This window comes from Delphinapterus leucas, chromosome 11 (genome assembly GCF_059928025.1).
Source record: "Delphinapterus leucas isolate spDelLeu-1000000601 "Yukka" chromosome 11, BTC_Dleu_Yukka2, whole genome shotgun sequence".
Lineage (NCBI taxonomy): Eukaryota > Metazoa > Chordata > Mammalia > Artiodactyla > Monodontidae > Delphinapterus > Delphinapterus leucas.
Window position 1 is genome coordinate 87,508,354 of NC_143139.1, and position 14,466 is coordinate 87,522,819.

Genomic DNA, 14,466 nt, shown 5'->3' on the forward strand with positions numbered 1-14,466 from the left:
AGGCATATTACGTACCTTATGTTAATGAACTCTCCTAACTCTAACAGTTTGAGGTAAGCATTATATTTCCCAGTTTTGCAGCTGGAAGTCAAGAGCCATCACAGATAGGGCTGCCACTGGGCTTTGCACACAGGACCCTACAGTATCACCTGGCTCCTAAGGAAGAAGGGCAAGGGGTTTATGGAGCTGAGAAAAGGGAAAACCTTTGGCTTGGGTAAGGCCATTTACAGCTTTACCTAAAACCTCTGGGCTCTTATGGGCGTAAGGCGAATTGGTTCTGAATGATTGTGGCCCTGCCTTCCTTCTCATAGTTAATCTTGTAGGTCTACTGATTTTTGGATTTCAGGGAGGCAGGGCATATTGGCCAACCGTGGTCTGAAATTGGTTCAGGATTAAGTCCAAACTCCGTAAAATACCCTCTGGGACTTTACACTGACCTGTGCCTTCCTTCTCCGTCTCATTTTACAAATCCCTTTTTCTGCCTCTGAGCTCAGCAACACTGACCTTCTGCCAGTTCCTCCAAGCGACTGAGTTCTCTTTTGCCCTGGGACCCTTGTATGTCCCACTTCTGCTTTTTGGGAATATTTCCCATAGTGGGTAATATTCCTACTCGTTCTTAAAGTCTGACCATCTGTGTCACTTCTTCCAGGAATCCATCTCTGACTCATCCACTGTGGGTTAGGATCCCCTCCTCAGAACTCCCTTGGCATACAAAATGTCCCCTATCACAGCCCCGTCGTACTGATTCAGGAAGTGGAATGGAGTTGGAATGTCTGGGTTAAAATTCTATGTCCACATTTCGTAGCTCTTTGACTTTGGGTAAGTTGCTCAGCTTCCTTGCACCTCAACTTTCTCATCTATAAAGTGGGGATTCTGTGGGGAAGGTACATGAACGGTGCATAGAACAGCTGTCTGGCACAAAATACATTCTCAATAAGGGTTAGAGTTTATAATGATTATCATATTAATTGACAATTAGGACAATTACAGGTGTAATCTTGGGGGTCAGTGAACCCCAGATATTGTATACCAGTTGAATACAAATAATGTTTATGCACACGCATGCAGCTCTACCCGTTTATCAAAGGATGTATGACCCTAAGACATGAAGACTCACTGCCATGAGGGTCATGCTTGCACTGGGATCTGCTCTCAGAGCTGCCTTGTATTAAGAGGTGCAACTATACCCCTTGCTTAAAAGTTACCTCTTTATAGCTCCTTGAGTTGTGTGACCTATCTGCTCTGCAAATGAGCAAGCCATTATGTTGACTCTGTAATTCTTTCTTTCAGGACAAAGTTCAGAAGAAGTAGCCACATACGTCCCTTTCTGATGTGGAGCAGATTGAAATTGGGTTGGACTCATCAATAGTCTTCTACCTAGTGATAGAGTCTTCCACTCACAAAGACACTCACGTGGCAAAGGGCTCATTGCAGAGCTTTATACACACTGACTGTACATCCAGGAAACAGCTGGTATTTGCCAGGGGCTTGCTCAGAAATGGTGCAGTGAAACATACACAATCTGTTTAATTTGTGTGTGTAATTCTTGAACTTCCTCTTTCCTGAAACTCATTGCACTTGCAGCTTTTATTAACATCTGTCTTTCAACTAAAAGCTCAACAAGGGCAGGACCCAGAAGGAAAGCTGAGTCCCCATTGCCCCCAACAACCAGCACCGTGCCTGACCCATAATAGAAGTAACCAACCCTAGCTGAGCATTTACAGTGCTGGCCAGACACTGTTCTAATGATCTCATGTAGTCCTCACAGCCAACCGGTCAAGGTATTGTTATTATCCCCAATTAAAGATGAAGAACGGAGGCATGGAGAGGCACAGAGAGGCTAAGAAACTTGCTCAGGATTACATAGCTAGAAAGTAGTGAAGCCAGGCTTCAAACCCAAGCGGCCTTGTTTGCTCCTGCACAGTAGATGCATAGAAAGCACGTGACGAAGCTCTCAACACGTGTGACCCTAGCTAAATGAGGCTGGCTCACATTATGGTTGTCGGGTTGGTTGCTATGCTTGCTGCTTGGTTTCTAGAATGCTGAAGGACGAAAGATTATATTAATACTTTGATTGACAGGTAGGCTTCAGAATAATGGGCAGAAAATTATATAATTTTCTTCGGAAAATAGCTTTCTGGCTCTGGTAAAAACGATCCCTATTTATTGTAAAAAGTTCAGAAGTATGAAGAAGAAAGTTAAAAAAAGATCATAAGAAAACAAAAGAAAAAGAAAAAAACATCAGGGATAGAACTAGAATCAATAAAGCTCCTTTAAAAAAAAAATCACCAGAAATCCAACAAACTAGTTATAGCTATTATTTCCACCCTTTGAGGCAAGTTTACATATTTATATACATATTTAGCTCTACATAAAGTATTTTACATAAATGGGATCATATTATATGTGCAATTCCAAAACCTATTTTTAAAAACTTCTTCACTCGCCAATATGCTGTGGAAATAAAGATCACCATCATTATTCTTTGCAATTGCTAAATATTTCCTTGTATGAATTAATATAACTCATTTCATCAGGCCTTATTGAAAGACATTTAGGTTGTTTCCCAAAGTCCTGTGTTAAAGCAGCATTACAAAGAACATTCTGTATACTTTTGAAAAATTTACAAGGATCACCTTAGATAATATCAGAAGATATGACTTCTGGGAAGTCCCAAGGAGTGCACACTGACATTTTGATACATATGGACAAACTGCCCTCCCAAAAGATTGCCCCAATTTATGTCCCATTGTGACACACATTCGTCACGACTGACTTTATAAATCTTTGCTAATCTGATAGGCAAAATAACCCCAGTAATTTATTTCTATTTTCAAAAAATCTTTAGTATATGTTTATTGTTGATCTGCATTTCTCCAAGGATAACATAGATAAAACTTCTAGTTTTGAAGAAGAGAGTTATTTATGTACAAAGTGGTTCATCCCTTACACCAGTTAACAACCAAATAGGGAATCAACCCACCAGTTAAGGTATAAACATATGTTGGAATATTTCATAGTGACAAAAAAGAATGTTTTGGATGAGTATTTACTAGCATGGGGAAATGATTATAGTATCAAGTTTGAGAAAACTTCTTAAGGAAAAAGTCGAAATGCAAAATGATTTACAGAATAATTCCAACTGTTAAAATATATATGTTAAAAGAAAAAGATGGGAAAAAATTAGAAAGACTTGAAGGAAACACAAGTCATTCATGTTGATCTCTGTAAGATGGAATTTGGGATGATTTGAATTTTCTTCAGACTTTTTTGCAGATGCCAAATTTTCTCATAGTATGGGGCTAATACTGAACACATGGTTGGTGTGTTTATTATTCTCAGTGCTTGGGCTCACTTGCCCTCAGTCACTTAGCATTATCATTAATGATCTATTTCAGTAAACTAAACAGATATATGCTTTGGTTTATCCATAAGACTAACTAAGGGACATGCTCATTAGTACTGGAACTGTGTTGGGGGCAAGGCCTGGCTTTCAAGGAGTGTGACTTCTGAAAGGGGAGAGGAGCCATCTGCACATCTGTAGCATAACAGGCAACAGCATGTCTACTAAGATATGGCAAAGCCTCCTAGACAAGGTGGCATTTCAGCCCAGCCCTGAAGGATCATTTGGATTTTATATGTAACATTTGTCATTTTTTTCGGACTCTATAAGAAATGTGTTTATTACAGAAAATAGGAAAATGTATAAGATAATAACAGACATGTATAGGGTTATTATCATGTGTGGAACACTGTGCTAAATCCTATATACAGAAAAATCTCATTTAACCCCCCAGCAGCCCAAAAAGATGGGTGTGATTATTTGTGCATTTCAAAGGCAAAGGAAGAGACTATAAAAGAGATTGAATATACATGATTGGAAAACTGGCAGAGGCAGTAATGGAACCCAAGTTGACCTGGTGCCATCAAAAAAGTAAATAAATCAATGTTAAGCCCATTGCTTTCAGTCTCTTTTCTTCCCTGTGCGTGAGCTTTTCTTGGGCTCTCTTGCTGCTTACACTCTGAGTGGTCATCACTCAAGCATCATCGGCACATAGGTGAGAACTGAAGGCATACAAGTGGACGAGATCACCAGGGAAACACACAGAGAAGAGAAAAGGCTCTGGGAACAAATCCCAAACAACAGAGATGGAGACACCCTCCCAGGTCTGGGCTGGGCGGACAGGAAGCAACATAAGGGAAAACTTCACTGTGGTGGTAACCTTGGAGCTGAATCTTAGAGGATGAGGTTTGCCAGGTTCAGAAGAGGAAGGCGAGGTCTTTGAGCAAAGCGAGCAAAGGAAAGAACATCTGCAAAGACTTATCGGATGCAAGGGACAACATGTTAACTTGGAAAACCAGCAAGTGATTTCAGTATGGCTAGAACGTAAGCGTGTGTGTGTGTGTCTGTGTGTTCATGTGTGTGCAGGTATCTGTGTGGGTGTGGGAGTGCATCTGTGTGTTTATGTGACTGTGAATATGTGTTCAGGAGGCTAGGGTGATGACGGAGAGCCTAGAGGGGGAAGCAGGGTTCAGATCATTAAAGACTGTGTATCCTTGTATTCGATGGTATATGAAAAATACATATAGAAAAAGATTTATTATGAGGAATTGGTTCATATAATTATGGAGAATGAGAAGTCTCACGATCTGATGTCTGCAAGCTGGAGGCCCAGGAAAGCTGCTGGTATATAATTCAGTCCAAGTCCAAAGACCTGAGAACCAGGGGAGCAGGTGATGTAAATTCCAGTCTGAGGACTGGAGAAGATGAGATGTCCCAGTTCAGTCTGTGATGGGGGGTGGGGAGTGATGAATTCCTCCTGCCTCCACCTTTTGTTTTATTCAGTCCCTCGCAGATTGGATGATGCTCAGCCACATTTGGGAGGGCAATTTACTGAGTCCACTGATTCAAATCCTAATCCCACCTGGAAACACCCTCACAGACATACCCAGAAACTATGTTTAATCTGGGCACCTGTGGCCCATTCAAATTGACACATAAAATTAACCATCACAATCCCTTTTAAAAGGTTTGGAATGTTATGGAAAAAGTCTGGGAACAAAATGTGGAGATCCCTGAAGGCGACTAATCAGTATAAGCTTTATTTAGGTGGAAGGCAAATGGGAACCTTTGAATTTTTTTCAAGAGAGAAATGACAAGATGAGAATTGGGCTTTTGGAAGATTCTCGGACTGGATGGTTTGGAGAAGAAAGAGGCAGGAGAGGAGACCAGTTGGTAGAATATTATAATAGTCAATAGAGAGAGGTGATGAGCATATGCATTAGGATGATAGCTACAGGGTGATGGTAGTATACTGGGGTGAAGGGATCGGTGATGGTGGATTTGGGCTGACAGAGATGAGAAACATCAGACAATCTCCTGGGTTATCTGGCAAAATCCATTGTTGAACATCAAACCAACAGTTCAAAATCATGTCCTTCTTTCCTTTCATGCATTTACGACAGATATTTACTGACTGACTACTCTGTGTCAGGCCTGTGCATGGGGAACCCCTAGTTCAGTGTGGAATCTAACAAGTAACCAGACTGTAGTATCCTAGTGTTACAAGGGGCCAGAAATCAACAGCCTCAGAAGTGGGGGAGGCAGCTGAAACACCCAGGACAGTATTGAGTGTTAACAAGATACCAGGCCCCAAATGGAGTCACTTATGCTAAGCTCCACTTCACCAAACTGAGACACTTAATTACAGTTTTGGCTCTCCCACAAATGGAATCTTAAACTAGTCAATCAGGAATCACCTGATCAGCAGTAGTTAGGTAATCTGCCTTATAGACCCCCGCCATCTCCTAGAGGAAAGTAAACTTGCAATAAGCAACCTGTTTTTTCACCTCGTATAAATTCCTTGTTCCTTCTCCATTGTGTCTATGAAAAGTCTTTCATTTTGTACAGCTCGTCCAAGCTCCCTTCTATCTGCTAGATTGGATACTGCCAGATTCGTGAATTGTTGAATAAAGCCAATAAAGAGCTTTAAAATTTACTCAGTTGAATTTTGTTTTTTAACATGAAGGATATGGGCTACCTTCTTGTAGGATGGCACTTCTAAGCTGGAAACTCAGAGGAGAGTCCCCTACAGGCAGAGACAGTGGGAGCTGGTGATCCCCAGGTGAATAAGATATGGTTTCTGCCCTGGTGGATGGGGGCAAATAAATAAGACAATGCCACTGGATATAAATGCAACTAAGTCATGCATATATACCATTCTTTATTCAAAAAAGAAAACTCTCCTCTGTGCAAATTTATCCTTTTTAAAGCTGAGCTCTCTGGACCATTACCCACCAGAACATCAAAGTGGGACATAAGCCTTCCCTCCAGTGTACCCCCAGGCATTTGAAGGATGGGCTCAGCGTCCTCTTTGCTACTGAAGGAACGTAGTTAATGAGTGCTGGTGGCAGACGCTAACGTCCAGAGACTCAGCCTTCCAGTGATGTCCACTTCCCTGATCCCTCTGCTTGCCTGGTTTCTTAGTTCCCTCTGCTCTGGGGCAAACTGGGGCTGAAAGAGGACCGTATTAATTGGTTTGGGGACCCGAAGGTGGGGGAGGCTGGAGAGGGAGAAAAAACATGCTTTGTGTACTAGAGAAAGAAAAAGGAAAGTGAAATCCGAAACGCAGGGGCAGAAAGCGACCCCAGGCAGACAGTTTGTGAACCGCTGGGGGGAGCACAACTCGGTCGGTGGGTGGGTGGGTCACATGCCCAACCTACCATTCTCCTGTTCTGGTATCAAAGCCGAAGGCTCAAGGGCAGGAACAGCAGAGGAGGGGTGGGGTAGCATCTGCGTCTCTACGCTCCCACAGGTCCCCCAATTCTCAGGCCCTGGCTCCCCACTTCATGGAGCCTCGGTCACGGGCCGGGGGCGGGTATGAGGGGCGGGGCTGCGTGGAGCTGAGGAATAAAAAAAAGAGGTAATTAGCATCCTCCAATCCCATTGGCTCTCCGCCGGCCCTGCTTTACATACGCCCGCCCCCTTGGGCTGCCCGGGGCTTGCGGGGTTTTGTAGGGTTTGCAGCTGTCGCGGTCGTTGCTGCGCTTCAGTGCCGGGCGGGCGAGCGCCGAGCGAACCCCGGGCGGGGAACCGGGAGCCGGGGAGCCGAGAGCCGAGAGCCAGCTGCCGGCAGAGGTGCTGCCGCGGGCATCTGGGTCGATTTCCGTCCTACGAACACCGAGGCCGGCGCCCAGTGGTTTCTGCACCAAGCCCGGCCCGGTGGGGAGCGGGTCAGACAGTTTTATTTTATTTTGGAAGAAAGGGACGAGTCCGGCGTGAGCTTCTCCCCCGGCCTGGCTCGCTCCTCAGCGTGTCCCAGCTCCGGCCCGGGCTCTGGAAGATGACTCTCTGCTCTGCCCTGCGTATTGCAGCGGCGACGGCTCGGGGAGGCATCCGAAAGTAGTAACAGTAGGTAGTAGCGGCTGGTGGAAAAGTGAGCCGAGGCGGCGCGGACTCGGTTCTTCCTGCGCCCCGGCGCCCGCTTTTCCTCGCTGCTGCTTCCCCTCGGCTCCCCGGCGGCCGCAGCATGAAGTGGCGCAGCGATGGCCAGGAGAGGTAAGAAGCCCGTGGTTCGGACGCTGGAGGATCTGACGCTGGACTCGGGTTATGGTGGCGCGGCGGACTCGGTGCGCTCCTCCAACTTGTCCCTGTGCTGTTCCGACTCGCACCCGGCGTCCCCGTATGGCGGGAGCTGCTGGCCGCCTCTAGCTGACTCCATGCACAGCCGGCACAACAGCTTTGACACTGTCAACACTGCCCTGGTGGAAGACTCCGAGGGGCTGGACTGCGCCGGCCAGCATTGCTCGCGGCTGCTGCCGGACCTCGACGAGGTCCCCTGGACCCTCCAGGAGCTGGAGGCGCTGCTACTGCGCTCGCGGGATCCCCGGGCAGGCTCGGTGCCCCCCGGCGGCCTACCCAAAGACGCGCTGGCCAAGCTGTCGACGCTGGTGAGCCGGGCGCTGGTACGCATCGCCAAAGAGGCGCAGCGCCTGAGCCTGCGCTTCGCTAAGTGCACCAAGTACGAGATCCAGAGCGCCATGGAGATCGTGCTGTCCTGGGGCCTAGCGGCTCACTGCACGGCGGCCGCGCTGGCCGCGCTGTCCCTCTACAACATGAGCAGTGCCGGTGGCGACCGCCTGGGCCGCGGCAAATCGGCGCGCTGCGGCCTCACCTTCTCCGTGGGCCGCGTGTACCGCTGGATGGTGGACAGCCGCGTGGCGCTGCGCATCCACGAGCACGCAGCCATCTACCTGACGGCCTGCATGGAGAGCCTTTTCCGGGACATCTACGCGCGGGTCGTGGCCTCCGGGCTGCCCAGGAGCTGCAGCGGCCCGGGCCCGGGCTCCAGCTCCAGCTCCGGCCCGGGTCAGGGCTCGGGCCCCGGAGCAGCCCCCGTGGCGGATAAGGAGCGGGAGGCGCCGGGAGGGGGAGCGGCGAGCGGCGGCGCCTGCAGCGCAGCCAGCAGCGCCAGCGGGGGCAGCAGCTGTTGCGCCCCGCCGGCCGCGGCTGCCGCCGCCTCCGCCGCAGCCCCACAGGCAGCCGCCGCCAACCACCACCATCACCACCACCACGCGCTCCACGAGGCGCCCAAGTTCACCGTTGAGACGCTGGAGCACACGGTCAACAACGACTCCGAGATCTGGGGGCTGCTGCAGCCTTACCAGCACCTCATCTGCGGGAAGAACGCCAGCGGTAAGTGGCTGCGCGGGTGCTGCCCCCTCCCACCCAACCGGGCCAACTCTCGTCGTAAGTTTGCCTCCCGGCCCCCTCCCGCGCCCTTCCGGCTGCCCGCTGCTGTCTTAAGCCTCCGAGGGAACCGCCGAGCTGGAGGCGGCTAGAAACACCCCTGGTCCCTCCTGCTTTCGGGATCCGCGTACTTTACGCCGCTGGTAGGGTCCCAAGTCCGAGAGGGCGCGGTTCCGCCCCGGATTCGGGGCGGGGCAGCGGCTGCCTCAGGCAGGCAGTGGGAAGAACCCAGCATCACTTTGGAGGCATAGGTGTGTGATCATTTGCGCCTACCTAGTACACATTTCTGCCAGAGCCCTGTGTTTCGTTGTTGTTGTTTTTTTCATTTTAAACATTTTATTTATTTAAATTTATTTTTGACCTTGAAGATGCCAAATACCCGGGCGCAGGAGTTTGGCTCCTTGGGAACTCAGGAGGAGGAGCATTCCGCCCTCGCCGCCCAGTTAGCATAGTTCCCCGCGCCCTCGGGGACACCGTCGGTGAGCGCAGGAAGGCAGGGCCCTGCGGCCGTAAAGGCAGAATGTTTGAGAGCTCGCTCGGCCTAGAAACAGTCGGGGAGAGGTGGGACCTATAAGCGGGAAGGCTTATAGGTCCCGAGTTTTTTCCGGGGCAGTTTTTGAGGGCCAGAGCTCACAGCTGGTGGCTGCTGCGCAATGGGCAGACCCCCCAGATTCCGACCTCTTGCCTCTGTCGGTTGGCTAGGAGGTGCAGGCATCACCACTTGGCTTAAGGAGCGCCACAAGGGACCCGGTCAGGATGGGAGTGGGGCGGGGTTCCGAAGGGACTGTCAGTTTAAGAGGTCGTTTCCAGCAGGTTCTGTCATTCCTTCCCGCACCCCTTGCTTTGAAGGCCGGAGCTGGGTGGGTTTGAACCTGCAGTTCTGGTGGCGGAGGGGTGGGGCCCGGGGCTCTTGTTTTGGAGAGCTCCAGCTGGCGGTCCTGCGTGTCTGCGAAAGCCGGAGCTAGACACTTCAAAGCTTCAGTTTTCCACAGGAAATGGTAGAAGCGTAACTGGAGACTCCAAAAGCGAAATAAAACTTTGTTGCATATTCGGCGGTTTGGCTGGAGGTTGCGTGGTTGGAGCTGAAATGCAGTCTTTCTGGGCAGATTTCATTCATGTTGCTGCCTGTCGTTTCCCCGGGGCTGCAGCAGAGATGCAGCGGGCGCGGCCCGGCCTCTTGTGGGTGCCAAGTGTGTGCACAGGAGTGTGTGCGTATTTGTGAGAGTCTGTGTGCGCGCGTCCATGCGTGTGTATGTAAGTGTGCCTGTGAGTGTGCGCAGAAGCAAGCAGCTCCCGCAGAAGCCCTTCGGAAACAGAACCTCCAGTTGTCAATCCCCTCACCTGGCTTTGGTCATCGTTGGGGGAGGGGAAGGAAGAAGCAAAGCTTGTGTGTGTGTGTGTGTGTGTGTGTGTGTGCGCGCGCGCTCGCTCGTGTGGTGGGGGCAGGATGGCGACTTCCGCGTTGATCGCCAAGACTCCTCCGGCCTCCTTGGCAGAGCCCTTCCCCCTCTGCTGCCAGTAGAGGGTTAAACTTCTAAAGGGAGGGTACCTGTGAGGCTCCCCGTGCCTGCCCACCTCCACCCGTGAACTCCTGATGAAATGGAAACACCTGGGAGAAGGCATTGGTCTTTGTGTGTGCTTCTTCCGGAGGAGGAGTCGGATTCACCTGCAAAACCCAGGAGCTTTGGACTGGACAGTTCTTTGTTTGAAGCCCTACCCCAATAAAAAGTGCAGAGAGGCGTAATTTTCTTCCCTCCGCATGCACCCACCACCCCTGTTCTTACCTCCCCATTACAATCTACTGGCCCCCCAGACCCTTACCTGCTGGAATCTCCTCCCACTCCTGTGTGTCCTTTGGGAAGAAGGAGCATTCCCCTTTGGGCTCCAGTTTGGGACGCTGGGTGCCCTGGTCCAACTCTGCCTTGGCTGTTCTCTTGAAGTTATGACTGTGGGTCATAACTCACTTTCCTTCTCTGGGTCTCAGTCTCCTCATCTATAAAATAAGGGCCTAGATCTGTAATACACCCCCGTGTCCTCTTGTAGCTCTGTCTGTTTTTGTTAGTAGCCTCTGCATTTTTTCAAATTGGTTTTACTTTTATGATCTTTAACATCTTTTAAAGGCAGATTTTGTGTTTATCCTTTTTGGAATAAGTATAATTTGAGGAAGGAGAAGACCACAGAGCTGGTTTGGGGCAGGGTGAATGTGTGGTGGTTAGGGTTTGCTGCCATCACAGCATTTCCCACACCACAGAGCTTAACTCCTAGGTTTCAGGGCCCCTTTGCCATCTCTTGGTATGAGATATACTGTAATTTCATTGTAATCTCTTCATCTCTTTTCCATGGGCTTGTTAAAAATGACAGGAAGCAGTAAGAAATGAACAGTTAATTTCTTAGGTATCTGAAACACACATTAAACATCAAACCTATTTCTTCAACTACTTTGCATGACGTTCTTTCTGATATGCAAGCTTTATTAAGGAGCCCATGCTTTACATAATCTTTTTCCCCCTTTAACTCAGTAGCCTCACTTATTCATTCATTCATCAATATTTATTGAGCAGCTACTAAATCTAGGGCCTGCACAAGTACTGACGTACAAGCTAGTAACAGCTAACATGCATCCAACACTACTCTATATATTGACCCATTTACTCTTCAACATTCCCTTGAAAAAGTACTGCTATTATCCCCATGATACAGAGGAGGAAACTGAGGCACAGGCAACTTAACTGTTTTTCTCTTTAGTGACAGATGAGTTCCCTGCCTTCAGGCCACCCTCCCTGCCCTTCATTACCTACTCAGTTGAACCAAGGCCCTTGATAGCCTGACAGTCCTTCTGTTCTAACACACCATATGTTCCTATTAAACTGAACTGGGCAGTACTGGATCTCACGTTTTTATATCCTCTGTCAAGTCTGAGAGGGCCTGGTACACAGTTGGAGCTTATTAGATGCCTGTTGAGTTGAGCAATCTATTGTGTAATATTGTACAATGATATCCTGAAAGAAACTATTGAATTCTGAGTTCCTTGAATCATCTTTTCAAGTCTTTTTACCTTGGTTGCCCATTCTTACTGCCATCTCTGCACCTGTCCGCCTTTCTAATTTGCTGCTGCTACGGCTCGAGGAATCAGGAAACGGATCACATGGGACTCATGGGGTGATAGCAATGTCCCTTCTATCTATAGCGGTGTGGGTTCAGGGGTACTTGCATTTGTCAAAATGCATTGCATTGTAACTTTAAGATATGTGTGTTTCGCTGTATTGCAAATTACACATCAGTAAAAAAAGGAAACATAAAAAAGCCATAGGCATCCTTGGATGAAATTTTGTTTTAAATGCAGAAAGAATTTGAAGGGAAGACTGCAAGAGGCAGTGTGGTGTGATGAAAGGGAGAAGGGCTTTACACTTAGAGAGATCTAGCCTCAAATTTCGGCTCTGCCACTTTCTAGCAAGTGACTTAATTTTGCTGAATTTGTTTTTCTCATCTGCACAGTAAGGATTACAAAACAAAAAAAGACATGAAAAAGGAAGAAAACCCAAACCTACCACATAGGGTGATTAAAAGCATTAAATCAGATCACATATGTGAAAACAACTGTCACATAGTAGGCACTCGATAATAATGGCTCTTCCTTAAAAAACAGATTATGCAGGCTGGTGATAATAATAATAAGGGTGATTTGGAATAGTCTCTTTCATTGCTGGGATACCCAATCACTTTATAAACTTTAATTAACATGAGCCCTTGCCTCACCAGCACTGGTTTGGTGGGTAAGTTGGTGTTCAGGTCTTTTGCTTTTCTGTTGCTCATAAACTAAATGCTTACTCAGCAGTTTTGCTGCCTGCCCCCCAGCCCCGCCCATCACCCTGTCCACATCCCCGGAGCTGGTCGCACTGTTCCATGGTACAGTGTTGCTCTGCTGGACAAAAACATCACAGAAGAAACCCAGCTTTTTACAAAGAACTGCAAAAGCTATCTCAGCAGCCAGCCATGTCAGTGTCTGTGCTCACAGAGCATGTTTTTAATTAACTAGCTTAATGTAAATTAAAACTTGGAATTCAGGTCAGTGGAGGGTTTTTGGTTTTCTATTCAGATTTGCCAGTGCAGTGCTGGGGCATTTGTAAGTAGAATGTTTCCTGAAACACACCATAAAAATAACAACAAAATAAACAATGGCGGACCAACCTAGAGATCTGGGGTCAGGGGCGGGGTGGCTAATGGCCTTTGAATAGAAGAAAGGCCTCTAATTCTGGGTCTGTTATTATTTGTGACCTTGAGCCAGACACCAAACTTACCTATAAAATGGGTCTGATTATCATTTACTGAGAGGTAAATATAAAATAGTAATTGACTTTGGAGTCAGACACACCCATAACTTGCAGTTTCCCTGTCTGTAAAATGAGTATTATAATAATAATAGCTACACTTGTATAGTGCTTATTATGTGCCAGGCACTGTTCGAAGAGTGCTATATGTTATAATTGTTGTCGTTACATTAGCTATTATAGAAGGCAACCCCCAAATCTTAGGAACTTAACACAATAGAAGGTCCTTTCTTACTCACTAAAGTCTGATTGTGGGAGGAGTGTGGTGGGAGGGTGCTGGAGGGTCATTTAAGTACCACGACTGATGGAGAGAGTGCTTTCTTTATCTTCAATATGTGGACTTTAGGGCCTTCCTTGGACATTTATCCAGCCCGTAGGTAGAGAAAGAAGGAGAGTATGGAGGATCTTAAGAAAGGTGTTATGGGCTAAGCCTGAAAGGAACCTTCATCACTATGCCCATATATCATTGGCCAGATGTGTCACTGGCCCCCTTGGCCACCAAATATCTATGTGCCTCCTTCTTCTCACACACAAAACATGCTTCCCTTCTCCTAAGGGAGGATATTCATGTTCTGGCCAATCAGTGCTTCCAACTTAAAGTGCAAGATCTTTGGGTGAATTCCTGTCCTATCCATGGGATTGAATATGGCTTCTTATGGTTCAGAGACCCATGAGCTAAAAGAGACTCATTATCTTCCCCTCTGTGCCCATATACCATATTGGAGGATAACCCATTAGGAAAAGGCAACAGTGGAAGACGCACAGAAGTCACCAGCCCTTAGTAGTTATGAAATCTTGCCAAGCAGACACTGTGTGACCATGCCCTGGAAGTGGATGAGGTTCCTTGCTTAAGCCCTGATTCTGCTCTCTGGAAGCAGTTTCCTGGTTTCCTGGTTCACTGTCCTCCATGGTCGTGGCTCTGCCCTGTGGCAGGATTTTCTTTGTCCATTATTCCTCTCGGCCACACTTGAAGTGGGTCTTGGGGAATATGACCTCCTTGAGGCTCTAAATCTTGTGTAACCTAGTTCCTGGCCGTGAACTTTAAGGGGCCCAAGGATTGTTTTAATGCTTTAACAGTAAAAGGTTTTTTAAAATCCAAGCTTATAGATTTTGCCAGAACAATTCCCACAACAACTTAGTAGGATTTTCATCTATGACGTCTAGTGTGCTAGCAGTCAAAGTTATTTCCTAGACCTAATTCTCAAGCCTGGATTATTTCTTGGCTTTCTTAACCCCATACCTCAATTTCTCACTCAATTTAATGACAGCTACCTTGAGGCCATCAGGCTTATGTGGTGGGAAGCTTATACACTTCATCTGATATTTATTTCACCTAGAAGTCTGCTCAATCTTTACTCTTATTGTTTGGGATCTAGGAATATCGTCTTC

General features: G+C 47.6%; 1 protein-coding gene across 5 annotated transcripts in view; it reads left to right on the forward strand.

Annotated features, from left to right (window-relative positions):
- The first annotated feature begins 7,029 nt into the window (after positions 1-7,029).
- The window catches only part of ABTB3 (ankyrin repeat and BTB domain containing 3), a 312,674-nt gene continuing 305,237 nt past the window's right edge, over positions 7,030-14,466 (forward strand). For 2 of the 5 annotated variants that reach the window (XM_089921233.1, XM_089921232.1), the window contains exon 1: positions 7,031-8,695. In XM_089921233.1, coding sequence (XP_089777359.1) covers positions 7,546-8,695 — 1,150 coding nt within the window. In that variant the 5' untranslated portion in view covers positions 7,031-7,545. Of the gene's footprint in view, positions 8,696-14,466 lie in introns of all 5 variants that reach the window. The other 3 variants (XM_089921234.1, XM_022599915.3, XM_022599914.3) reach the window with 3 other exon arrangements.